The sequence below is a fragment of the Podarcis bocagei genome (assembly GCF_964188305.1).
Source record: "Podarcis bocagei genome assembly, chromosome: 14".
NCBI classification, from domain to species: domain Eukaryota; kingdom Metazoa; phylum Chordata; class Lepidosauria; order Squamata; family Lacertidae; genus Podarcis; species Podarcis bocagei.
In genome coordinates, this window is record NC_138139.1 from 21,333,466 (window position 1) to 21,358,560 (window position 25,095).

At 43.7% G+C, this 25,095-nt stretch overlaps 1 protein-coding gene across 2 annotated transcripts in view; it reads right to left on the reverse strand.

The window, feature by feature from the left end:
- The window catches only part of AGBL1 (AGBL carboxypeptidase 1), a 413,198-nt gene that overhangs the window by 174,292 nt on the left and 213,811 nt on the right, over positions 1-25,095 (reverse strand). For both annotated transcript variants that reach the window (XM_081171065.1, XM_081171064.1), the window contains exon 21: positions 18,586-18,762. In XM_081171065.1, the coding sequence (XP_081027191.1) occupies positions 18,586-18,762 (177 nt within the window). The remainder of the gene's footprint in view (positions 1-18,585; positions 18,763-25,095) is intronic.

Consider the following 25,095-nt stretch of genomic DNA (forward strand, 5'->3'; position numbering starts at 1 on the left):
TTGTCATTGTAGGGCTTGTATGCTGTAATTTAACCATATGGTGTAGGGCTTATTCTCCAGTTACAGGCTGGGTGATGCCCAAAAACCTGTCAGCAGTGTAGAGGAAATAACTGATTTAAGATGTGCCATTCCCACTAAAGGGGGAGCCAGGCCTTTTGCTAATGGAGCAAGAGAAACAGAGGTCCTAGGATTCCACATGGAGAGGACTTTGATGTTGCTTCCAAAACCCAAGCTGTCTTTACAATCTGTGGTCCAAAGCCATTTCTCCCCTTGTTGTAACATTTGTATGTTACATAAGACAGGCTGAGATGATGCATCATCCACTTGTCTTCTAGGCTCCGATTCAAAATTCAATTTGCAAGCCTAGTCGTTCAGAAAGGGCGAGGAAAGGTCAAATGTTGACGCAAGATGGAAAATGAAAAGAACAGTTTGTCTCGGATTCCATAGCTCTCTATGGCCTTACCCCATCCAATTTCTCAGTCCTAATATTCTCCATGACCTTTGGTCTCCCAACTGTACCATCCTCAGATGCCCAAAGACCTTGTAAGCTTTTAAACAATATGCTTTATCCTTGGATAATCCTCATGCTTTTAGGACAGCAATAAGATGCCTCTCTGTCGCATCCATTCTCCAAACTCACCTCTTCCTAAAGCCTTTTGTTTTTATTCTTATTCTTAATTAAATCTGTATACTGCCCTATACCTGTAGGTCTTTGGCTTCCATGGTAACATAGGAAGCTGCCATATAACAAGTCAGATCATTGGTATCGAAAATATCAATTGGCTCTTCAGAGTTTCAGACAGGAGTCTCCCCCAGTCCTACCTGGAAAGGCCAGAGATTTAATTTGGGACTTTCTGCAGGTGCTGTACCACTGAGCTACGGCATAACACTGTCACCCTCCTCCTCAGTTGAAATGAATCCTAAGTAGCTGAAAGAGTCTTTGCTCATCTTCATACCTTGTTTCTCTGGCCAGTGGTGGAGGAAGAGGAGTGGGGGGGGAGCGTACCATCCCAGGCAGCGTGATCCCGGTGGGGTGCCATCGCGGCTGCCCCCCCCTGCCTGCGCTGGGTGCCACGCCCCCACAGGCAGTGTGCCACGCCCCCAGGACACACGCCACGCCCCTGTGGGCAGCGCACCATGCCCCCAGGGCGCGTGCCAGCCCCGCCCCCACCTGCTCTCCCCCCCCCCCCGGAGCATGAAGCTCCGCCACTGTCACTGGCCATACCCCTCCCTCTCTTTTTGGTTGTCCTTGCATAGACTTCTTTTCACGGTGAGGAAACCTGGAGGCCCAAGCACTAATTCGGACAGACCTTGTTTCAACCTTCTTGCCCATGCAGAGATCGTTGTAAGATGGAAAGCTTCCTGTAATTTTCTCCCAAGTCACAGCTCTAAATTCACTCCTAATGCAATTTTGAATAAAACTAGATATTAAATTTTGGTCCCAGGATCCCAGAGGAAATAAACAAAGCAAGGCAAAATAAACCAAGGTGGGTTCTCTCCTGTAACAACAGTAGTTTCAAATAAATCTTTCCAACCTTGATTAAATTGGCCCCAGCAGTTTCTCTTTGTTTACATATATTGTAGAAATTTTAAGCACGCTATTTTGTTACTGAGACGGATATAAAGGGCCTTCTGCCTCATATTCAAAGCCATTATAAAATGGACATGCCTGATTCTGAACTTATTTTCATGGAAGTAAGCGCTTTCGATTTGGATGAAACCTATTTCCATTAAAAGTTGTGATCCTTTACACACCTCCACCATAATATGTTCAGTTGGGACTTACATCTGAGTAAGCATCCATATGATTCATTACAAGCATGCTTACAGTTTCAAGATAAAAAAATTGCTCACATATTTGAAAAGGTTGGATTATGAAGCTCTATGCAGCAGGGACTTCTCCACTCCCCACTCCCCCTTCTCTTTTTGATTATGAAATTTGTAAAAAAAGAAAGAAAGAATGTTTTAGTGATGATGGCAGAGTAGACCCAGTTAAACAAATAGAATTGAGTTACTGAAGTAATTTAATTCCAATGGGTATGCTCTGAATAGGATTAATGTTGGATAATGCCAATTATCACCACCTTAAAAAGTAAATAAATTTTACACTGGAAAATGTTCAAATTGAAGTTACATTTTACATACTTTTTGAAAACAACCATCTAGTCCCTTGATTACATAGGCTGACTTGCTAAATCCAGTGGTCACAATCCAGCTAAAGTTGGTTATGACTCATGACCTCCTGGAAACATATGAGGCTGCTTCCATTGATTTTGATAGGCTTTGGTCGTGATGGTGTTCACTAGATGGAGACAAATAATTCCACACCTGATGTTGTCTTTAAAAACCACATCCAACCACAAAATTAGCTAAAGGATTCTTATCCCTTGCCATTGTGCTTCAGTTCTATGTAGGATTGCAGCCTATGCCTGTTTTTGTTCAAAGGCATGGAGGAAGAATCTATTTTAAATAGATTTATATATGGAATTTGGCCATTTCAACTGAACTGATCTTTACCAGCCTTCTGCATCTAGCACTGAGTTGTCATGACACTGCAGCCTCACCTCTCAGATGTCATTGATCAGATTTGCTGTTTACTGTTGCTGCTGGTAAGCAGTCCCTAGGCAAGGGATGGCCTACCATGTTCCCAGTTGTCCTGCCAGCCAGGATGCCATTGCTGATTCCAGAGCAAGAGAAGAGTGGAGACTACTGCAGCTAACTGACTTGTCTTCCTGTCCACAGATTAGATAAGAGGGGTGCTGCTTATGGGCAACCCTGATGGCGTGACCCCAAAGGGAGTTGTCTTTGGGTTTTCTAGAAGCATGAGGATTTGTGATTCAGCAGAAGACAGTGAGTAATGTATTATTGGATGGGAATTGAAACTGTGTGTTTGCTGCCCAGAGTGAGAGTCTCAATTGCAATGTTTTTAACACGTTGCAAAGTTGCAGATACCACTCAATGCGAGAGACTGAACCAGTACAGAGTAAGGCCCTACCTGAGTGAAAGGCAGGCAAGGAGGGATTATCTTGCTGTTAGTACGATGCTATATTGCCCTAGATGGAGGTGAGTAAATCAGCTACTTGTAAGTTATGCTTAATGCTGCCAAGAATTATTATTTTTTAACTAGGCATTCATTTTGTGACAAATTTGGGAGATGTTACTGTGGAGGGGGAATAATAATAATTATTATTATTTTCAAATATAAAGTGGTATGGGGGAACAGTTTGTGCACAAACATACACACACACATATAAATCATCTGCAAAATAATATGCAATCAGATGTATAAAAGCTGTATATTTTTATAGAGTCATATGGATTGTTGCATTATCTGTTTATGTGCTTTTCATGTTAGGAAACCTGGAGTGTAGAAGTGTTCAATAAGTATACACTATTATAACATAAAGGTGTATATAATACAGAAAACAATGCACCTAAATTGTGTTGATGATATATTTTTAGCAGAACAAGTAAAAAACAAAAAATCTCAGTGAGATCAAGGAGCAAGATGGGAATTAGAAGAAAGAAAACCTGTGGCAATAAGCTCAATGTCAAGGTTTTCAGAAAATCCCAATTCCATTTGTTCCTAAGTACATTGAGGCTACATCAAGCTTGGCATGGTGGTAGAAGGACTAAATGGGCCATTTTATTCCTTTAAAGTCTCTACTGAGCTACTTCCACTAGCATTATAAGTCTGAAGGCACAACAGTGTATTCCTCCAGCACCTAATGCCAGAATCCATCATCATGGGAGCTGGGAGCAGATGGGATGAGTGACAGCTGAAATCCACCTGAGCATGTGCCAGGGGAATCCCTTCTCCAAAGACGGCACCATGGGGTACCTTAGCAGACGGACCACCACTTGGCAGTTGACAAGCAGCCCGCTCCTGTGCTTACCTCCTGAAAAGAGACAAGAAGCCTGTCCTGTTAAAGGAATGTGGCCTTCCATTCCAAACTAGCCCTGGCATTTTTTTTATATAAAGAGGCAATCCTATTCTATTAAGCTCTTTGCTTCTGTCTTCTGGGTTTCTTGGTGTGAAATAATAATGAAGGAGAAGGAGAAGGAGAAGGAGAAGGAGAAGGAGAAGGAGAAGGAGAAGGAGAAGGAGGGAAGGAGGGAAGGAAGGAAGGAAGGAAGGAAGGAAGGAAGGAAGGAAGGAAGGAAGGAAGGAAGGAAGGACAGATGAAGGCATTGCTTATAGAGACAGGGGGACTCTGTGACTGTCACTCCATTAACCTGCATAAAATTATACCTACATTGATGGACTTTTAGGCCCTCAAGAGAAATGCTTCACATGGGATTAACCAGTCACCGTGGATGAACTATGTGGGGAAACCTTTTCAGCTGTTTCCAGAATATGCAATTGGTACTCAGATCTCTCGACACTTTGCTTGGGTGCAAGCTTAAGGACCATGCTACTGGTTTTTCCCATGAAATAAAACAAAGCATGAGCCTCTAATTATTCCAGGGCCTTTAATTATTCCAGGGCTCTTTTGCTTTCAACTCAACAATGCTGCAACTTGTTCTGTGTATTCAGTCAGAAATGACTGACAATTAAGGAGCAGTTGTCTAAAGGCAGCTGGTGATGTCCTTGAGTCTTGAGAGAGCACCTGTTCAACCTAACCTTCTCTTTGCTTCACTCACTTGTGAGGAGTGAACTGTCTAACTAACACTATTCAGATGGGAAGCCTTTGCGATAGAAATGTCAGCTGCTTGGAATGTCACTACCAGATGCTTTCAACTTGTCCTTAAAATTTCAGAGGACTACCAGTGATGTCTCAGATGAAGCCTGATAGCTATCATGCTCCCCCTATGTTGCCATCACTGGCACCAATTGTTTCTAAGATCTATCTATCTCCATGTCTCAATCCAAGCTGAAGAGAAAATCAGATCTGTTTAGCTTCCCCCAGTTAGAAAAAATTACAATGGGCAGAGGAAACTCTCTCCTTTCCATTCTCCCAAAGGCTCTCTTTAAAGAGAAATCCATATCACAAGTAAAATCCACTTCAAAAGAGGCCAGAGTAGTATCTGTAATCATTTTTAAACTCATTTTTGTTGTTCCCTGTTGCTGGGAGTAATCCGTTCATAGCTTGATCTGAAACGTGCTTTGCTGTCAATCACTTTCTTCAAGGCCTGGAGACTCTGGGCAAAATTCCATTCCAGCATCCTAAAAGGTTGCTTAATACAAGGGTACACTCAATGATCCACAGGGCAATTTGACAGTGGAAGGGAGCATTGGACAATGCAATGGTCTGGAATTGGCCGGCAATATGGACATGAGTATTGAGTACTTGAGAAGCAAGGGAGGAATGTACTCTAGAAACTCTCCCCTTGGTTGGAAATGATATATGATGAAGGTACAATTCATCTCCTCTGCAGAATCTGACCAAAGGCCCATATTTCTTAGCTCAGTGGCAGAGAACATGTTTTGCATGCAAAAGGTCCCAAGTTCAATCGGGATCTGCTAAACAAATGCTGCTAAGTAGATTATTTGATTAACATCTCCATGATCAAAGAACGGGTAACTTGATGGACCTCTATCTGAGACCTTGGAAAGTGGATGCCAAAGAGCTAGACAGGGAAAATTGAGCTGGTGTAAGGCAGTCTTGGGATGGTGACAGATCTGGATAACAGCTGGATTTTATATTTTCGAAAACATGGGGAAAACCACTGTGCATTTCTTCTTCCCAGAAACAAGCTTTCTGCACAAAGGTAAAATTTCCAAATATTGCTCCACTTGCTTTTGCCTTTGGCTACCTCTGCCACTTCACACACCAGGAAGAACAGTGGACCTTGTACCAAAAAAGGGCTCCCTGCTTTTGCCCTTATGGGGCATGAACCAAGGCAGAGGTGGCTTATAAAAATACCAAAAACCAATCACAAGGGGCTGTGGTTCTGCCATCACTACCCAAGTGTCTCCTGCTGCAAACAATTCCAGGTAGCAAAAGGGAAGACAGAAGACAAGAGACTTCAGAGATTTGTTGCCCTAATACTTCAGTAAGGAAGACCAGGTGTTGCCTTTGGTAACAACCTCATCATGCCGTCAGCCTTTGGGCAGATGGGGACAGGAGGACCATTTCCCTGCCCTTGCAAACAGGTTCCTTTCTGATTGTTTTTGCCACTTTCAAGCCGAGGGAGTAAGGGCATTCTAGCCTCTGCCCTCAGCACCTCTTTCAGCAGAGAAACACTTGGCTGTATGACTCAATCAGAGGTGAACAGCAAACAGAGTGTGTGGGGGAGAGAGTTTTCTTCCTTTTCCTTCAGTAGAATAAAACCTTGCATGAGATCAATAGTTTCTTTGGTTTTGTGTTCCTGCTCCTTAAGGGCAGCTGGCTTATTGCATTTCCATTGATCAGACGCACAGGCAGGGCAGCTCGGCAGAGATCAACCGAGTGTTGCGATTTAATTTTCAGCAATTTGGAGCAAAATGACTTTAAAATGAGCCAGGGAGGGGCGTGGGGGGGTCACTCTTTGTTCTTATTAGAATATCACCAACATCAAACTGTGTCGTTTTCACACTTTTGACATAATCTCTATCCTCCCCACCCCCCCAAAAAAATAAAAAAATAAAAATGGGATTCTAATTTTTGAATTCTAAATTGACAACTTTCCCTTCACTTGGAACCGAAAGTCAAGCTATACACAAGCGGCAAGAGTCACCACATGATGAATTTGGTCTAGGAAGGGGAATGAAAGGTTCAGGTGCATTTTTAAGAGAGGGAAGAATAAGAAAGTGAAGGGGGAACATCTGGTATGAATGCAAATAACTAGGTATGGAGGAACAGACTATCAAGGAAAAAAGGGGCTAGGCTATTGGAGAGAAAGTAGGCTAGAACCTATGAAGCACAATCCTTGTAAGTTCAAGGGGGCATATTTCCTTTGTGTATAAGAGTGCACAGGATTTGTAGACCCACAGCTTGACCCTATGCTTGGTCATTCAGAAATACGCCCTGCTTATCGCAACGGGACTTACACAGAGCAATCCTATCCACAACCTCTAAAAAGTACATCATATTGAATTGAGTGTGGCTTACTCCCGGTTAAGTGGGGCTCAGATTGCAGAATTTACTCCCTCATAGGGATGACTGATCACCTTCCCATTCTCTCTAAAGCTGGTCACAGCTTTTTGGATATTCCATGCAAGCACTTGAAAAGCCTTGAGGGGGTCCCCCCCCCCCCTGTGCTGGCTTTGAACACCTGAAATATTCCCTTCAGGTATCCACTGCTGCCATCTCCTGCCCCTTCCCCAAAGGCAAAAAAAAAAGCATATAGTGGAGGGAAATGACAGCAAAGGCAGCAGCAGTCACTCCCACATGTTTTTCCTCCTGGGGATATAGGCTGAGAATGCAAATCCCAATATCCTTGGTGAGGAAGAAGTCACTTTTTGTGTTATTTCCCACTGCAGAGGAAGCTATTGGAAGAAGCTGTTTTGAACTGCATAAGAAGTGCTTCTCAGGCTGAAGTGTTCTCAGGATTGCTCAGTCCATTACTCTCTAGTAAGTCCCACTGTATTACTCCTTACTGCTTAGGATTACCACCTAGGATTCATTGATACCCAAAGATGATCACAAATGATGCAAAGATACAACGGCAGTCCTTTCCTTGGGGGCAAACCATAGCTAGAGTTGTCTGCCTTGCTCCAACAAAGATGCCACATTACATCTTGGTGGTTCTTATTTCCTAGGATAAGCATAAAAACCATTGTCTACACAAGTGATGGAGAACCCGTGGCCTTCCAGATGTTGAACTTCCTTCATCCCTGACTATTGGCCCTTCTGTCTGCAGCTGCAGGGAGTTGGAATCCAGCAACATCTGGAGGTCCACAGGTTCTCCAGCCATAGATAGCACTGTTTGCTTGTCTGTTGGCTTGCTGCCTGGCAGGTGAGCAGCTGGAAGGATTCTTATATTTGCCTGTAGGGAGATACCCAAACCTATGTCACACCAAAGCCATATTTCGGTCTGCCATCTTGATTCAAAATGGTAGCCAACATGCAAACACTGCCAAAGAGCACTGCCCCCACCTTGGGAACTCTTCTGCCAAGTTTGGTGACAATAGCTCAAGACCTGTCGGAACTTATAGAGAAGAAACAAACAAATCACTTTCTAAAATATAGAGTAGATTTGTTTAATTTAATATACTTATATCCCACCTTTCTCCCAAGTTGGGATTCATTATTCCTACTAGTAGTAACACATTTGCTTTACAAATACCGTATTTTTCCATGTACAAAATGATGCTTTTTGCTAAAAAAAGAAAAAGAGAGAGATGGGCAAAAAATTGATGTTGGCTTATACACGGATAATGAATGCAGAGGGAGGATGTGCGATTAATGGCAACAGCAAACAGGAGATTGGCAGCAGCAATTGGGTGGGTGATTGGCAACTGTGGCGAGCTGGGCAGGCAATTGGCAGCTGCGGCAAGTGGGCAGGTGGGCTGTTGGTGGTGGTGAGTGGGCAGACAATTGGTGGCTGCGGCGAGGTGTTCAATCAGCAGTGGCTCTGGCAAGCGATCGGCAGCGGTGGGCAGGCAAGTGGGCGATTGGCGGAAGTGACCTCCCCACCCCACCCCCCAAAAAACTAAACAACTTAATTTCTTAATTTTGGGTAAAATAAAATAAAATAGGGGTCATCTTATAATTGGGGGTGTCTTATACACAGAAAAATATGGTAATCCTTTCTGGAAGTGCATGGGTAGCAGTCCTTTGCCTTTCCAGGACAGGCATGAAAAGCAACCCAGGAACATATGTATTTCACATATGTTCGCTTGTTGCTTTTTACACATCACTTCCCTGAGTAGCAATCAGCACACAGTATTCCCCACCCCCAGCATTTTGCTCTCAAGTATTTACATACAATTCCCTACCACTGTAACCTGGTGCCAGGTTTCTGCAGTGTCTTTGACTTCTTCTTTTTTAACTGCAAAGCTCTGCTGGATCAAGCCCACCATCAATAAATAGATTGAAGCTTTCAGGGTCAATGCTGGTCCCATAGTGGTTTATTTTCAGCAGATGCAGCAATATTTGCAAGCTGGTCAATTTCTTCGTAAAGCCAGTGTTTGGGTTTTGAGAATTAAAGCTGGCATTTTGCCGTTTTACCAAGGTGAAATGGCATTACAAACAAACTGAGTAACGAAGCAGGGGAGGATTAATATCCTCATGCACATTCACCAGATGCTAACTATGGGATAACCAGCCTCATATAACCAACATGCTTACGTCTAATTAATGCTTGAAGGGGTTAACACCATAAAGTGAGCTGTCCTGCCAGGGTTAGTGAGGTCACTCCCCCTCACCTATATCAGTCAAATAGTTGTACCCTAGTCTACCAGAGAAGTTCAATATGTGAGCTGTCTGTGCCAGTTGTTCCAGTTCTGACCACATGGCTCTAACAAGCCTCTCTTGAGTTCCTATACCAATACTTTAAGAACTTTTACGACTGTAAGTAAGCCAAGTTTTACTGCCTGTGCAACTTTTTTTCTGAATGCTGTATGGGAAAGCACGTGAACCAGACCCTGACATGTTTGTAAGTAAACCAATTTTAACATATAAAACATCTGGTCTTTTTCTATGCTATGGAAAGAGGGAAGTTTTGGAACTCACAAGGGCATATTTTAAAAGCCTAACAGCCTATATTTCCACACTCGACTTTGCTGCATATTTTGTGGTTTTAAATCTCTGCTGGGGTTCTCTCACCAAAGAGTATTTGCCCCAAACCTGGATCTTGGCATCCAGGGAATTCTCCTTTCTATATACCTATTTATTTTTTTCCTTCAACTCACAACAGAGAAGTTTTATACAACAATGTCCCACACCTCTGAGCAAGAAGAGCATAAATAGTAGGGCTGTGCATCAGACTGAGCCAAACCAGAAACTGAATTGGTCCAAATGCAAAGTGGAATGTGTCTCTTCCACCTGCATCCACCTCAAAACTATATGTTTAATTGTGAAATTGTGATTTTTTAAAAACTTAATTAAGCATGTGGTTAGGAGGCAGGGTGGGGAGGAGAAACAGCATCTCCTTCCCCAACAGAATGCAAACTGCTTCGAGGTTTTGTTTTTTAACAATCAAGCAGCATACAAATTGTATTAAATTAATTACCGTATTTTTCGCTTTATAGGACGCACCAGACCATAGGAGGGGGAGAACAGGGGGGGGGGGAATTCTCCCCCTCTCTGCTCAGTTCCCCTTCAGGATAGCCACCTGACAGGATAGCAGGACCTCTTGCTCTCCAGGCTTCAGCGAAAGCAATGCGAAGCCTCCGGAGCGCGGAGGGAGCGCTCCCTCTGCGCTTCGGAGGCTTCACGTTGCTATCGCTGAAGCCAAGGAGCCTGCATTCGCTCCATAAGACGCACACACATTTCCCCTTAATTTTTGGAGGGGGAAAGTGCGTCCTATAGAGCGAAAAATACAGTAATTAATAAATGCTCTTGTGCAAATGTCCTGCTTCCAGACTTCCCATAGGCATCTGGATGGCGACTGTGGGAACAGAATGTGGATTAGATGAATCTTGGCTCTGGTCCAGCCTGGCTCTTCTGTTTAAAGGACCTGGTCTCCAAGCTTTTGAGTCTGACCACTGTCTCCTCCTGAACTGCATAGTCAGTGCTGGTGTTGAGAAGGAATTGTCAGAGAGATGGATAAGAGGAGATAATAAGTTATGTTTTGGAGAAACAGCAGCCTTTCATTTCTGGAGGGGATCCAGAGCCTCCTGACTGACCCTTCTCCTGAGAAAAAGCATAGGTGAATTGCACTAATTTCTAGTATTTATAACAGCTAGTGCTCAAATCCCCATTCTCACGTCTGGTTGCATAGCTAGCTAACTTCTTTGAAATAAGCAAAGGAACAATACCCATCACACCACATAGCTCCAGGAGCAAAAGGATGAATATGGGCATTCAGCACAGACCAACAACTAGCACAGCACTGGGGGGAAATATTTGAGTTAAATGACGGGATTCAGTCTACAACAGGCAGTGGTGACCACCAACTTGGATGACTTTTAAAGAGTATTAGACAAATTCATTGAGGAGAAGGCTCTCTATAGCTACTAATCTTACTAATATTCAGGGCTGTCTTAACCCAGGGGTGCAAGGGGTGTAGGGCACCCAGGCGCCAAATTCTGGGGGGTGCCAGGTGCCTGCCGCTGAAGCCACTTAAGCTCTAAGCTATCTACCTGTTATGAAATAATAAATAATTTTGATCAAGCTAGAAAAACAAAATACATATATACCTAGGTATTACCGAAAGGTATACCTACCGTTTCACTAAAGGACTTTCGACTTTGTGCACTCATTTACCAAAGATGCTTGTCATTCACAACAGCGGCGCTTGACTCAACAACAGCGCTTATCAGACTCAACAATGGCAATTGTCATTCTCAATGGCGCTGTGCATGCAAAATTAACTCTTACATCATAATAAAAGTTAATTTGGGGGCTAAACTAAATTTGAAGACCCTGGGCGGGTCTTTGCACCCCGGCGGCGCATATGCTAAAGACTGCACTGGATATGTTCTGTCTCCACTGTTGGAGAGCGCATGCCTCTAAATCCCAGTCGCTGGGAGGGAAGAGGTGCTGTTGTGCACTCAGGTCCTGTGGATTTCTTATAGGCATCTGGTTGGCCACTGTGAGAACAGAATGCTGGACTGGATAAGCTGCTGGCCTGATCCAGCAGCCTCCTCTTGCGTCCTTATTCTTCTTATGAATTCTTAGGAGAAAATGGAGGACATGGAGTAGCAGATGCAGAAGTGGGGGTTCCAAGGGATAGAGAGTGGGGAGAACAGGATCCCAGGGAAAGGGTTCTGGGAAACAGAGGTTTGGATAAGCATATCTCCCAGCTCCTTTGTTACAACCCATCTTTACAGTGACACTTCCATACATATTTCCACCATTTGGAGGGCATTTTGCTAGTAAGTTATAAGGCATTAAAATATCAATTATTGGAAGGTAATAGCTTTATGTTCTCTTATGTAGCTCCAACATAAATGTCAGCGTTAAGAAATGATATTTCATTCTGGGACTAACAAATCAGGGACTTAGTGTACGGGGGAGAAATGATTGGAACTACTTGAAAGCTGCCTGAACCAGAGAAACTGCAAACATATTTATATTCTTACGACGGAAGAGGGGAAAATACACCCCTGGGCATGTTTTAAGTGTCCTCCGTCTTTTGGATAAATGGTGATGCTAAACAAAAAAACAAAAAAAAGGGAAAGGGGGGAAATGAAAAGATGACCTTACAATAATAACCTCATGATCCAACTGCGACTGAGCTTTCCAACATACCGAAATCATTTGCAATATGTTCCGAGTGGAAATTTTTATGCTGCTTTATAATTCATCTGCTTCCTTATGGACCTGAACAAAAAAGGGCAGGATTTCCTTCCCTCTCTTTCCAAATGGTGTCTCTCATGTAGAATTGCCAGGGCGCTCTCTGGGGTTCATGCAACCTTGCCTTGCCTTCACTCTCAAGAGGCAGTACGCCTCTGAATATCAGCTGCTGGAAAACACAAGTGGGCAAGTATTGCTGCTTGTGGACTTCCCAGAAGCATCTGGTTGGTCAACATGGGAACAGGATGCTGGGCTACAAGGGCCATTGACTGTGAGGCTCTCCTGATGTGGTGTAGTGGTTAAGAGCAGTGGACTCATAATCTGGTGAACCGAGTTTGATTCCCTGCTCTTCCACATGCAGCTGTTGGGTGACCTTGGGCCATTCACACTTCTCTGAAGTCTCTCAGCCTCACTCACCCCACAGAGTATTTGTTGTGGGGGAGGAGGGGAAAGGAGGTTGTTAGCCGCTTTGAGACTCCTTAGGGTAGTGATAAAGCGGGATATCAAATCCAAACTCTTCTCTTCTAATGGAACCAGGAGTACTGGAACCTGCTACGCAAAGTCCTAGACCTATGGAGTGCCTGGTTTGTTCCCCGAGTACCCAGTGTCTGACACCAGGTCAGGACTAGGCATGAAACCTTTCAACAGAATTTGAAGCTCAGGACACACCATATGATGTTATGCACACCATAGGGATGCAAGAGGAAACCGTGTTGCTAGGACAGGATTTCTGATCCATCCTGCATCTGGAAACAGTTATGCCATGAACTGGCCCTCCACATTGATGGGGTGTACATCTATCAGTGGCTACTAGCCATTATGACTAGGTTCTGCCTTCACTGTTGGAGGTAGTATGCCCCTGAACACCAGTTCCTGGAAATCACATCATATCCACTCATATCCTGCTTGTAAGGTTCTCATGGACATCCTGTTGGCCAGGGTGGCAACACAGTGCTGGACTAGATGGGCCATTAGGTTCTGGGGTTCTTCTGGGGTTCTTGGGAGGAAGAATGAAAATAAGTGTGGATATATTCCTGATATTCTACAGAACAGCAAAGGCTATCCGTTGGGTAATGGTGGTCCATTCTAGCCCATGCCAGTGAAAATACAGACAGAGCTACAGAAATGCAAAAGGAGGCTGAGCCTTTTGAAAGTCATATCCTTTGAATGTGAAGTTTTTTTTCAGAGAGCCAGTCATGATGATAGTGACTCAAACATGAGGTCAAATGAGGATTTTCTACACTTCTGTATTCCACCCTTCTTATACAGAGCTCAGAGTGGTGGCATAAATGGTTCCCCCCACCCACCCACCCAATCCATTTTACCACCATAGCAGTCCAGTGAGGTATGCTGGGCTGAAGGAGGTGACCAGCCCACAGTCACCCAGTGAGCTTTGTGCTTGAAAAGAGGCTTGACTCTCCTTGCTGTGGACTAGAAGAGATAGGGAACCTCTGGTCCTCTATATGTTAATGGACTCCCAACTCTCATCAGCCCCAGCCAGCAATGGTCAGGGATGACAGCAGTTGTAGCCAAACAACATCTGGAGGTCCACAAGTCCACTACAGTGGTACTTCGGATTAAGAACTTAATTTGTTCTGGAGGTCCATTCTTAACCTGAAACTGTTCTTAACCTGAGGTACCACTTTAGCTAATGGGGCCTCTCGCTGCTGCCGCGCCGCTGCCGCGTGATTTCTGTTCTCATCCTGAAACAAAGTTCTTAACCCGAGGTACTATTTCTGGGTTAGTGGGGTCTGTAACCCGAAGCATCTGTAACCTGAAGCGTCTGTAACCCAAGGTAGCACTGTACAGTATTCCTGTCCTGGGATAGACAATACTAAGCTACATGGACCAATGCTTTGACCTGGCAGCTCCCTATGTTCCTTAGCTAATAAACAGCCACTTTGAACTGGAGGAACAGCAAGGTTTCCTCATGTTAGTCATGCATCTCCCAACTGAATAGTTGGCCATGGTGCAAGCTTTATTACATTGCAGAGTCCAGCTTAGTGCAAGCTTCATTACCGGCTTAGTGCACTGCTTACTGCAAGCAAACTTGCCTCTCTCACATCACTTAGTGCAAACTTTCCTATATAGCTGTGTCCGACTTTAGCAGGAGCTATGTCTCTGGAGGTTTTCCTCCTGAAGGGTCATAGTTCCATCACAGGACTGACAAAAGGATCAGAGTGGCACAGAATGCATAAACATTTGATGTAACCTATGGGTCACAATAAACATAGGACTCTAGCATAAGGCATGGGAAAGCAGCAGCCTCAGATTACAGATTCCAAGTGCCTTGAAGGATAGCAGAATTGGGAGAAAAAGCACAGCATACTTTTGGGCAAGAGAATCCATTGTTCTTCTCTTTTGTTCTTTGACACCCTGGTTTCCTTTGAGAGGAACTGGGGAGACAGAAATTTAAAGTATAAATAAATAAATAAATAAGCAAACAAACTCACTAGAGAGTCCACAGCCATAAGCCTCATGGAAATGAATAGGCTTTCTTCCCATTTCAATGATGTTATAGCTAGAGAATTGCCTTCTGATCAAGTGTGTGTGTGTGTGTGTGTGTGTGTGTGGTGCAGGAATGTCAGAGAAGTCTGGTGAAAATGGAGCAGAAATTGCCAATGTTCATTTATTTGTCCCACGTCCAGAATGGAAATTGACCCAGCAAAAATTATCAGTATTTGCTGTTATTTTTTCTTTCAGTCCAGAAAATGGTACATTACTTCCCCTCCCCCATTTGCGCTGAAATGAATGGGGTGGAATCATGTAATGACAACCTAATTTAGTTAATTAATTGTGTACATTACATAAGTCACATACTTTTGTCACAGTGGACAGCAAGACAAATAACATAGTTTTTGACTGAAGACGAACTGTGGAACGGAAACAGAGCTGCAAGCTGTATGCAGGACAGAATGCAAAGCAGAACGCAGGACAGAATGCAAAGCAAGGCCTTTCTACATCCTTTATATGGTGGGGGCACCAACCAGATTTCCTGCATCAAAATGTTTTGAGCCTGCCCTTGGCTTAGGAAGGAGATTGGAGGTTGGGCATAAAGGTCAGAACTACTCATGTTCTCACAATTTGCACTAATAAGCTCTTTTGGCCCACAATGTTGGAGCAACATAAAAAGAGAGAATTAGCTTCCTTAAACCCACCTTTACTTCTGGCCCTTCATGTTTTTGTTCTTGGTCATTGAGAAACAGCTTTTTGCAACATCCACCCATGTACTCCAGGTGTTGGTTTGGAAATGGCTGTCCCTTTTCTCACAAGTGGGATGTGTTTAGTATGTTCCAGCCAAGCAGAGCAAATCCATTTCCCTCCCTGATATTCCCTTAATATATACTCCTGTGTTTTCTGTCCCACACGGTTGTCCTGGAATTCTGTGTGCACTTAGAACAGCTGCTTGTTTCCTCCTTGCTACGCTTCACTGATGCGTGGAGTGACAACTCTATGGAGTTTGTAATGAGCTTCATGGTCCCTTGACTCTGATCATAAATTTGATTGCTAAATAATCATCCATCTATTTACTTGCTGCATCCAATGAACATGCCTTGTAGAGATAAATAATGGTGTTGCATCGCTGTGTTTCTTCCTCCAAGGAACTCAGAGCAATCTCTTGGGTTCCCAAGCAATTCCTCACCCAAACACTGATGAGGCTCAGATCTGCTGATCTTCAGGGGATGGAATTGCATCAGAGTGCCTTCAAATTGTTCATTGTGGAGGGCCAGTAGGAGTACTTAAAGCAGGGGTGGGCAACCCAGAGGCTACTTCCAGCCTCCCAAGCCACCGGAAGTTGCCTGTCAGGGACCCACTCTGTCCTACTCCTGATCCAGTTAGGAAATGAAGCCCTCTTCTATTTCGAGAAAATCTTCAAAGAGCAAGAAGACAATAGGATCTTTTCTTCCACCTTAGTGATAAGTACCACAGCGCTACGATCAGTGACCTGCCTGCTCTGTAAGACTAAAAAGCAGTATTTACACACACACACACACACACACACCAGCACTAAGATAGGGAGAAATACTTCCTCTTGATTCTTAAAAAGCAGGCAGACAGCACTTGAAGGGCACCAGGTTGGTGATGCCTGTCTGAAACTCATACCCCAACCTGTGTTTTTAGTACCTCCATTATTACACTGTGTGACCCATAATGGGGGCACTTCCATGATTCAGGCTGGCAGCCTGGCTGAACCTGTTGAACTTGCTGAACTCACAACAGAACAGCAAATGAACTGAAGGCCTCTGACGGGGCTGAGGAAACTTTTTTAGCCTGAGGGCTCCACTTCTTTGTGGACAACCTTCCAGAAGCCACATGCCAGCTTTGGACACGTCTAAAAGCAAACATGGTAAGAGCAATGGATGTGACTCTTGCTCATGTTCTATCCATGAAAAAGTCACACACATACACACACAAACAAACAAACAAACAAACAAAAAACCTCCATGGCTGACCCAAGACATTTTGGCACCTGAGGCAAACCACAAATGGTGCTCCCCTACCACCCGGCCAGGGAAGAAGGGGCAAGTGAAGATCTACATCAGGAGATATGATCACTGTAGGAAGCTCTGCCAGTGACTGAGGCCTTTGTGAAAAAAGCCCCACCCTTAAGGATGTTAGAAAATTCCAATGAAAACAGAAACAGGATCTGAAAGTGCCAATGCTCACTAATTCATCCCACCTTCAGAACAAAAATCAATCCAGTAAATACAATCAGTATCATCTGTTGTTGTTGTTGCTTTCAGTTTGCAAATGATACTACAGTTTTCCCCTGTTTGCACCATGTTTCCTTTGCAATGAAATGAACATAGTGGGAAAATATAATGACAACATAGCTTACATAATTTGTGCAATTAATTACATAAGTTGTGCAATTTTGCCACAGCAGATAGTCAGACAAAGAACATAGCTTTTGGCAGGTGAACTGCAGTGAAAGGAAACAGCGCTGCTGAATACAGGAGGGAATGGAAAATGTTTCCCTCTTACATCCATACTCATGCCACCACATACACTCAGTGTGGTAATCACAACCCACGCACCACCAAATCCCTCCATCAAAGGTTCACCAAAATTCTTCCCCCTGCTCAGCTTTTTCACAGGCCACGTTACCTTACATTCCCACTGAAGCACCAATAAACACAGTATAATTATAAGCTGCCTAGATGGAGTGGCCACAAAATGTTAGCTGCTCAAAGTTTTTTGGAAGAAGAGCAGGATATAAGTGGAATGAATCAAGCCAAAGAAACACACAGCTGTTTGGCCTAAGAATTTTTCTGGCAGGCGGGTGAGATCAGATGTGGCAATCCTAACCCCACAGCCCATTGTGTACTATGAAAACTTCTGTCCAATATATCCTAGCAGAATGAGCCTCCATGTAATTTAATCAGAAGAATGAGCTGGAAATGTTTGCAAGAGCTAATGTTTGCCCTTCTGAAGGTTGGAGATTTGGTTTTAATTAAATTACAAGTGCTCCTTGTTAATATAACCAACGAAACATTTATTCTTTGGCCCCAATTCTTTTTCTCCTGCACGCAAGATCTATGCCCAGTTCCTCAAGCAAACAACCAAGTCTTTTTGGGGGCTCAGCCCTACCATCTCAGGCAAAAAACACAGAAGTAGTTTTAAAGAGTAACAATCACTCCATAATTTAGTTCATGCTTGTATTTTTCATCATGGGTTGGAAGCACCATTTGGAATTTCTCCTTCAGCAGTCAAAATGTTTTAGGTCATTCCTCAGCTTCTCTTTTTAGCTGCTGATCTGAGATACACATATACAGCCGAACCCATCTGCATTGTCATAACACTTTAATCAGCCATGGCTTCCCAAAGTTCAAAGTCCTGGGAACTGTAGTTCCTTAAGGGTGTTTTGAGTTGTTAGAAGACCTTTATTCCCCTCACAAAGTTACAATTCCCAGAGTCGCCTGTGAAGAGGGATTGTAGTTCTGTGAAGGGAACAGAGATCTCCTAAAAACCCTCAGCACTGCTAACAAACTACACTTTCCAAGATGTGGGGAAGCCTTAGCTGTTCAAAGCTGTATGGTCTTGATGACAACATCACATTGGCTACAAGTAGTTGGGATTGGATTGTGATTTTGTGCGGGTCTTTTTGAAAGAAAGGAAGGAAGGAAGGAAGGAAGGAAGGAAGGAAGGAAGGAAGGAAGGAAGGAAGGAAGGAAGGAAGGCACCTGCATGGATAGTATATAAAGAAGGATAAAAGAGGTGCACACAAAATTTGTTTTCCAAGCAAGCATCACAGTACCTTGTAGAGGCCATGGCTGCATCCGCAGTAAGTGCTTTCCATGGTGTAGCTCCTCTGCACTCCTATTTCCCGCCAAACCACCACGCGGGCTGTCGAGTCACGTGACTTCTCTACCAGGAAGCTGCAGCTGCTCATGAGAAATACAGGAGCTACTTTGTCCAAGATCTTTGGCAGGGTCTGCAACACATACACACACACTATAAATCTATAATCCTTTAAATGTGTTCATCGTTGGATAAGCCTACCACATTTTATCTACATTTCCATCCACTTTTTTCCCCTCCAAGCAGCTCCAAATAGCACCTGTGGCTTCTTCCCCTCTCCTCCAGTTTAACCTCACAACAACCCTGTAAGGTAGGTTAAGCTAAGAGACAGTGACTGGCCCAAGGTCACATCATGGCTGAGTGGGGGATTTGGACCCTGCTCTCCTAGGTTCTAGTTAACCACAACACCACACTGTCTACGACAGTGCATGTATGAAACCTGTGATGAAGTGGTTAAGGGAATGTGGTGTCATCTGGGATACCCCCCAAGTTTAAATCTGGGAACTGGTGATAACTCAGTGGTAGAACATCTTCTTGGCTTGTAGAGGTCCTAGGTTCAATCCCCAGCTTCTTCAGGTAGAGCTGGGAATGTCCCCTGTCTTAAAACCTGCAGGGTGGGTGACTTCCTGCCAGTGTAGGCAATACTGAACGTGGTGGACTAATGATCTGACTTGATATAAGGCAGCTTCCAATATTCTTCTCTCATCTCAGTGATGAACCCATTGGATGTCCTTATGCAAACCAGTATCTCTTGACCTCAGTCTTTGTCCATCTGTATTGGTTGTTGCAGGATTGTTGCAACCCTCTGTTCAGCAACTGGTTTTCCTGGATGACTACTCTGGGCATGACAGTATCTCGGTCCTGCCCCCGCTTTCCACATACAGCTAGCCGAGTAGCCTGCCAGTAAATACTTCTTCCCAGGTACTCCATTCTACATATCTCTTTTAAGACTGACAACTAAAGAAACAGGCAGCAGCACTCAAGAAACCAGTTTTGGTCCAGAGGCTTCATGTTGCTGACTGATCCCCCTGCTGTAAGAATTGCTAAAAATTTGCAATCGTTTTAAAAACGAATGAAATACAAAAACAAAGGAGCTCCATTGGCTTCAGTCATTTTATTTATAGGAATGAATGGGAATTCAAATGAAGGAGTCCCAAATGTGTTTCAATAGCGCTGCTGGAACAGCCTGTACAGGCCACAAGAAAGGTTACAGAGAGGAGAAGGAAAAGAGCAATTAGGCTGTGATGGGGGGACCTTTTTAATTGCTTCTAAATAGGGAGCTTTTGTCCTATCTATCTGAAATTTGGTAGATCTGGGTGAGGAGCATAATGCTTTAAAAATTCATGCCAGCAGGATGAAAATAAATCACAAGCAACAGAAGACAGGCTAGATCTCCCACTGAAATCGTTGGAAAATAACACTGAATGGAAGTTACATAAACCAATTATCTGGTTCTGAATTAGTAGGAGCAGAATAAAAGAGTAATGGGATGTACTAAACATTTAATAATGAAAATGTATGGCATAACTAACCAGGAAAAAACCATTTTCTTACACATCTCTGAGAGTTGAAGAGATAATGTACAGGAAACACTTCAAACATATAGGGAAAATACCATAAATTATATGATTGATGTGATTGGATTTATTGGACTTGTATATAGCTTTATATTCTGTACACACACACCCCAACATACATATACACATATATGCACAATTTATTATATATATGATGCAATAAAACAAATTTAAACAATACACAATATCATTAGAATAACCATTGTAAGCACATGTGTATGTGTGTGTGCGCATAAGCGAGCACACACACACACACACACACACACACACACACTAAAGCCCAGACTAAGAAACTGTGACAGCACTATCATTAAAGCTGTCCATATGCCAAATGCCCTGAATTCATTCATTCATTCATTCAAGGATTTATATCTCTCCCTTCTAATGCAATGCATTACTCAGGTCAGCTTTCACCAATTAAAATATCACAATTCTTCATAAAACAACAGGACCGATCATGTAATGCAGTATAAAATAGAGGAAGGTTCAGGAAAGGGGGTGGGGGGGACAGAATTCATCTGCTTGGAAAAGCAAAGCTCTCCAGGAAGAATTTTGAAAGTCTTAACCAAATCACTAGAAGTAGAGGCCTAGATGCACAGCATGGGGTAAGGTGTTCCACAACGCCATTACCAAAAAGGTCACAAACCTTCATGGGGGGCAGGCACTGAGAAGGGCATATGCACCAAAGCCACATTAACAGCAAACCTTTAAAACACAATGCTACCACTTTACACAGCCACATAACCTCCAAGTGTCCTGATTTTCCATGGATGGTCCCAGAATTGCGAAAGCCTTTATGTATTTGGTTTTAAATGTATTGCAAAGGCCTTTGTATCTTACGTAGTTTTGTATCTGTAAGTCATTTCAAGGCTTTTTGTGTGTGGAAGAGGTTAATGCACATTCAAGTATTTATAATCTGCACTTCATAAGAGTAGAGGCACACGACACACAAGATTACAATATCAGTAAAAACATCGGCGCTCTAAATCATTGCGTCACACTGACTCTCAACATTCCGGATCACAGCAAAGCAACTTTAGAAGGCTTCTGAGTTGGGCTTTCTTGCTGGTCTGAGAAACCAGGAGACTCTTGGACCTCCTCTGCCACACACAAACCAGCTTAACAGGTGTCCAGTCCGAGCCCCCGCTGGATGAAAAGCAAACACATGAACCATTCCCCAAGGCATGCAAATGCCTGCTAGAATGCCCCTAGACCAGCCGAGCCAACCTGGTAGCCACACCGGCTGAGGTTGATGAGAATGGTCTGGTTGCCATTTCCATGCTGGACTAGATGGGCTGTGGGTCTGATCCAATAGGGATTTTCTTAAATTATTAGTAAGGTGGAGAGTACCTAATATGGATTCATGATATGGAGCTATTCTGATTTTCTTGTGAATTGCAACTAGAGATCAGCTGCGTCCTCCCCAAATCTCTGTGTATCTGCCTCTAATTTAATAGATACACACACAAATAAATACTTTGTGCAAAACTGTTGGACTTTATACACTAAATGTTCTTCTGGAGAAAACAGTTACAATATCTATTAGGGGGCGACTTCAGCTCTGATATACACCTTCTTTCTTTACCTGAGCAAATATCGCCACCTATGGTTCCAAGAGGGAACAGGATTCTTTTCACAGATGAATTGTGCTTGTTTGCTTTCACATTTCATTATCATTGGTTGGTAGATTACCTGATGCTTTATTATTATTATTATTATTATTATTATTATTAGCCTGCAGCTAATATTGTTGGCTGACGGTAAAAGACTCTAACTCACTGCTTGGAAGAAACACACACAGATCCATGTGCAATTTTTTTGGGCATTACTTACTGACAAAACAACAGGCATCCAGGCACATTGACATGGATCCTCTTACAAACACACTGCAAAGGCGTGCTCAAGATGTAGTTCAAGAGAAACAGAATAAATGCTATAATAATAAATAATAAATTTTATTTATATCCTGCCCTCCCCAGCCGAAGCTGGGCTTAGAGCGGCTAACAACAATAAAAGTAACACAGCATTCTAAAATCAATTCATTCTAAAATCAATTCAAAATCAAATTAATGGCAATCATTGGGCTAGAGTACTGTGAGGACATTGCCAAAACAAGAGGAAATGCAACACACACACAAAAGAGAGGATGGAAGAGGATGCTGGTTTGCCCATCACTTGCATATGCTAATTTGTTTTGAAATGGATGCAATAGTTTAAATGGAAATGCAATGCCTCTCACCCTAGTGGAGAAGACTGTGACCAGGCAATGGCCCATGTGCCTTCTCAGTCTTCTGTCCAAACGCTGTTAACTGTGGTTGGGCAACTTCAAGGCCCCTACCCCTTATTCTTCTTAGGATTATTTTAACTGGACTTGTACCAGACAGCCCTTCAAATAAGAGAAATATCCTGTGTGAAGTTGAACACAGGACCAGCCTAATTTTAAGCCTTTGATTCTCTCATCCAGGCAGGTCAAAGCTGGGCAAATCTCCTGTTTCATCCCCATAGTTTGCTTAGGGAAACATTCACCAGCAGCTTAAGCTGATCCTGGAGCCTAACAGGCAAGGCCAGCCCAATCACAATGCAAATGCACAGTATCATAATGTGCATATGTCAATCATCCCCAGTCACCAAGCGTTCAATAACCCAGTGTAGAGGAGGAGTCAAATGATAGCCATAAATGCCTGAGCCAGTTCTCTGCCTTGTACTAGCTGGGCAGCCAGAATTGTCTATGTTGTGTGTGTTTTTCTCTTGCAGTTCTGGCTGGACAGCTAGCTGATCACAGAAAAGGGCTTCCCTTGCTCGTATATCAACTTGAACCAAAAAATCTGCAAGTGAAGCTTTTTTGGCAGCAGGAAAAAAATAAGCATGGACACCTGCTCATACCTGCAGATAACAAAAGCAATGGGGACTTGGGAGAGGGTGGAATCTGGCAATGCTAAATTCCCACCTTAGCTCTTTAGATGCCTCGAGTTCCTTAAACAACATGTTTCAAAGACTGTTGGGATGCTCTTGAGGGTTTCAAACAGTGAGTCACTCCCAACCCTACCTGGGAATACTGAGGATTGAACCAGGGACCTTCTGTATGTGAAGCAGATGCTCTACCACTGAGCTACCATGGTTTTGTTTAGTATAAAGGAATTGTTGGAGACTTTTAGTTCGTAGAAACGTGCCTTGGGCTTGGTGCAGTGATCACTGTGGTCCATGGCTTGAGCAGAGTGGGATGTTCTAAAGACACTCACCAACTTCCTCTCCCCTAGTTGCCATTCAGACAACATACACACAAATGCCCCCAAAACATCAGACCCACTCAAGCATCATCTGTGAAGGTCTGAGAATTTTCTTCTTGTCCTTGCCCAGCTGAGCCCAACCCAACGAAGGGATGATGAAAAATATATATGCAGATTCCCCAGCTCAATTCAGCTCCTTAAGACAATGGAAATTGTCCTTATAATCAACCTTTTTTATTTTAATTAAATAAAAAGGCTGGTAGGTAAGTGGAACATAAGTGTGTGGAGTGTTCATTTGTAAACATTAGCAAATACGAATTTAATATTCTGTTTGTTGTAACCGTGTTTCTCAGGTCTCAAGCTAATGGTTCTTTCCTCTCTGTTTATTTTCTCATTAATTATCTTTTAATTGTACATTTCCAACAAAAAACAAAAAAACCAATTCCAACCAACCCCATACCAATAAACAAACAGATCTATTTGTAACAATGTGCCAAAATGACTGTTAAGGACAACTTTTCCTTTCTGTTTTCCTCAGATATCTCCAAGGAGGTCATTTAAAGCTAAAGAAGACTCACCTACAAAACCAACATTCCAGGAGCTCAAGGCAAGTTGCATGGCATTTGCGAGCCCACGCACTAAACCCTGTCCCTGGAGCCTACCCCCCCCCCCAGAAATGAAACAGGACAACAATGTATGGGTTTAAATTAGGCCACAACTTTGTTGAATTTCAGGTTTAGGAACCTTGGCTTAGGCCTTGGCAGGTATCCCTCTCAACCCAACAGGGGCTGAGGATGTGCAGGGCAGTCAGGTGCAATGGGAAGGGACTGTAAAGCGTGAACTTACACAGCATGCCCTCCCACTTCACCAAAGCCGGGCGTTTGACCTATATGCCAGTGCTCTAGGGCCAGTGACTCGCGCAATCAACCCTTTAATGGGCCCTGCAAATGCCGCAGCGTGGGAGTGCATGAAGATATTACCCCCATCTCGAAGATATATAGGATACTGACCAAGACCTAAAAACCGCCAAAGTTGTGACGAATTGCTACGGGGAAGGCAAAACCTGCCAATGCAGGGAAATTCCTTCCCGGTTCTGAATACAGCAACCATCTCACGACCATAGCAGTGCCCGCTGACCTAGGAAGCAAAAGGTTAGCCTGCAAAAGGAGACCATGTTATATTTTTAAGGAGGGTTGAGTGGGTTGAATCTAGCAGGAAAACAAAGTGAGTCTGGGCCGAAGAGCATCGGCCCACACCCCACCCCCAGCTGGCAGCTCATTGTCCTGCCAAGATGTGGGTGGGACGACGGCCACTCTGCAGCAAGGTGGGTGGCACCTGGCCAGGTAAGCCCATGCGGTGTCGCAAACCCTGCCCACCTCTTGGAGGGGTTGAGCGAAAATTTTGGCAGTACAAAAGCAGGGACTATCCAGTTAGTAAAGGTAAAGGTAAAGGGACCTCTGACCGTTAGGTCCAGTCGCAGACGATTCTGGAGTTGTGGCGCTCATCTCGCTTTACTGGCCGAGGGAGCCGGCGTACAGCTTCCAGGTAATGTGGCCAGCATGACTAAGCTGCTTCTGGCAAACCAGAGCAGCACATGGAAACGCAGTTTACCTTCCCGCCAGAGTAGTACCTATTTATCTACTTGCACTTTGACGTGCTTTC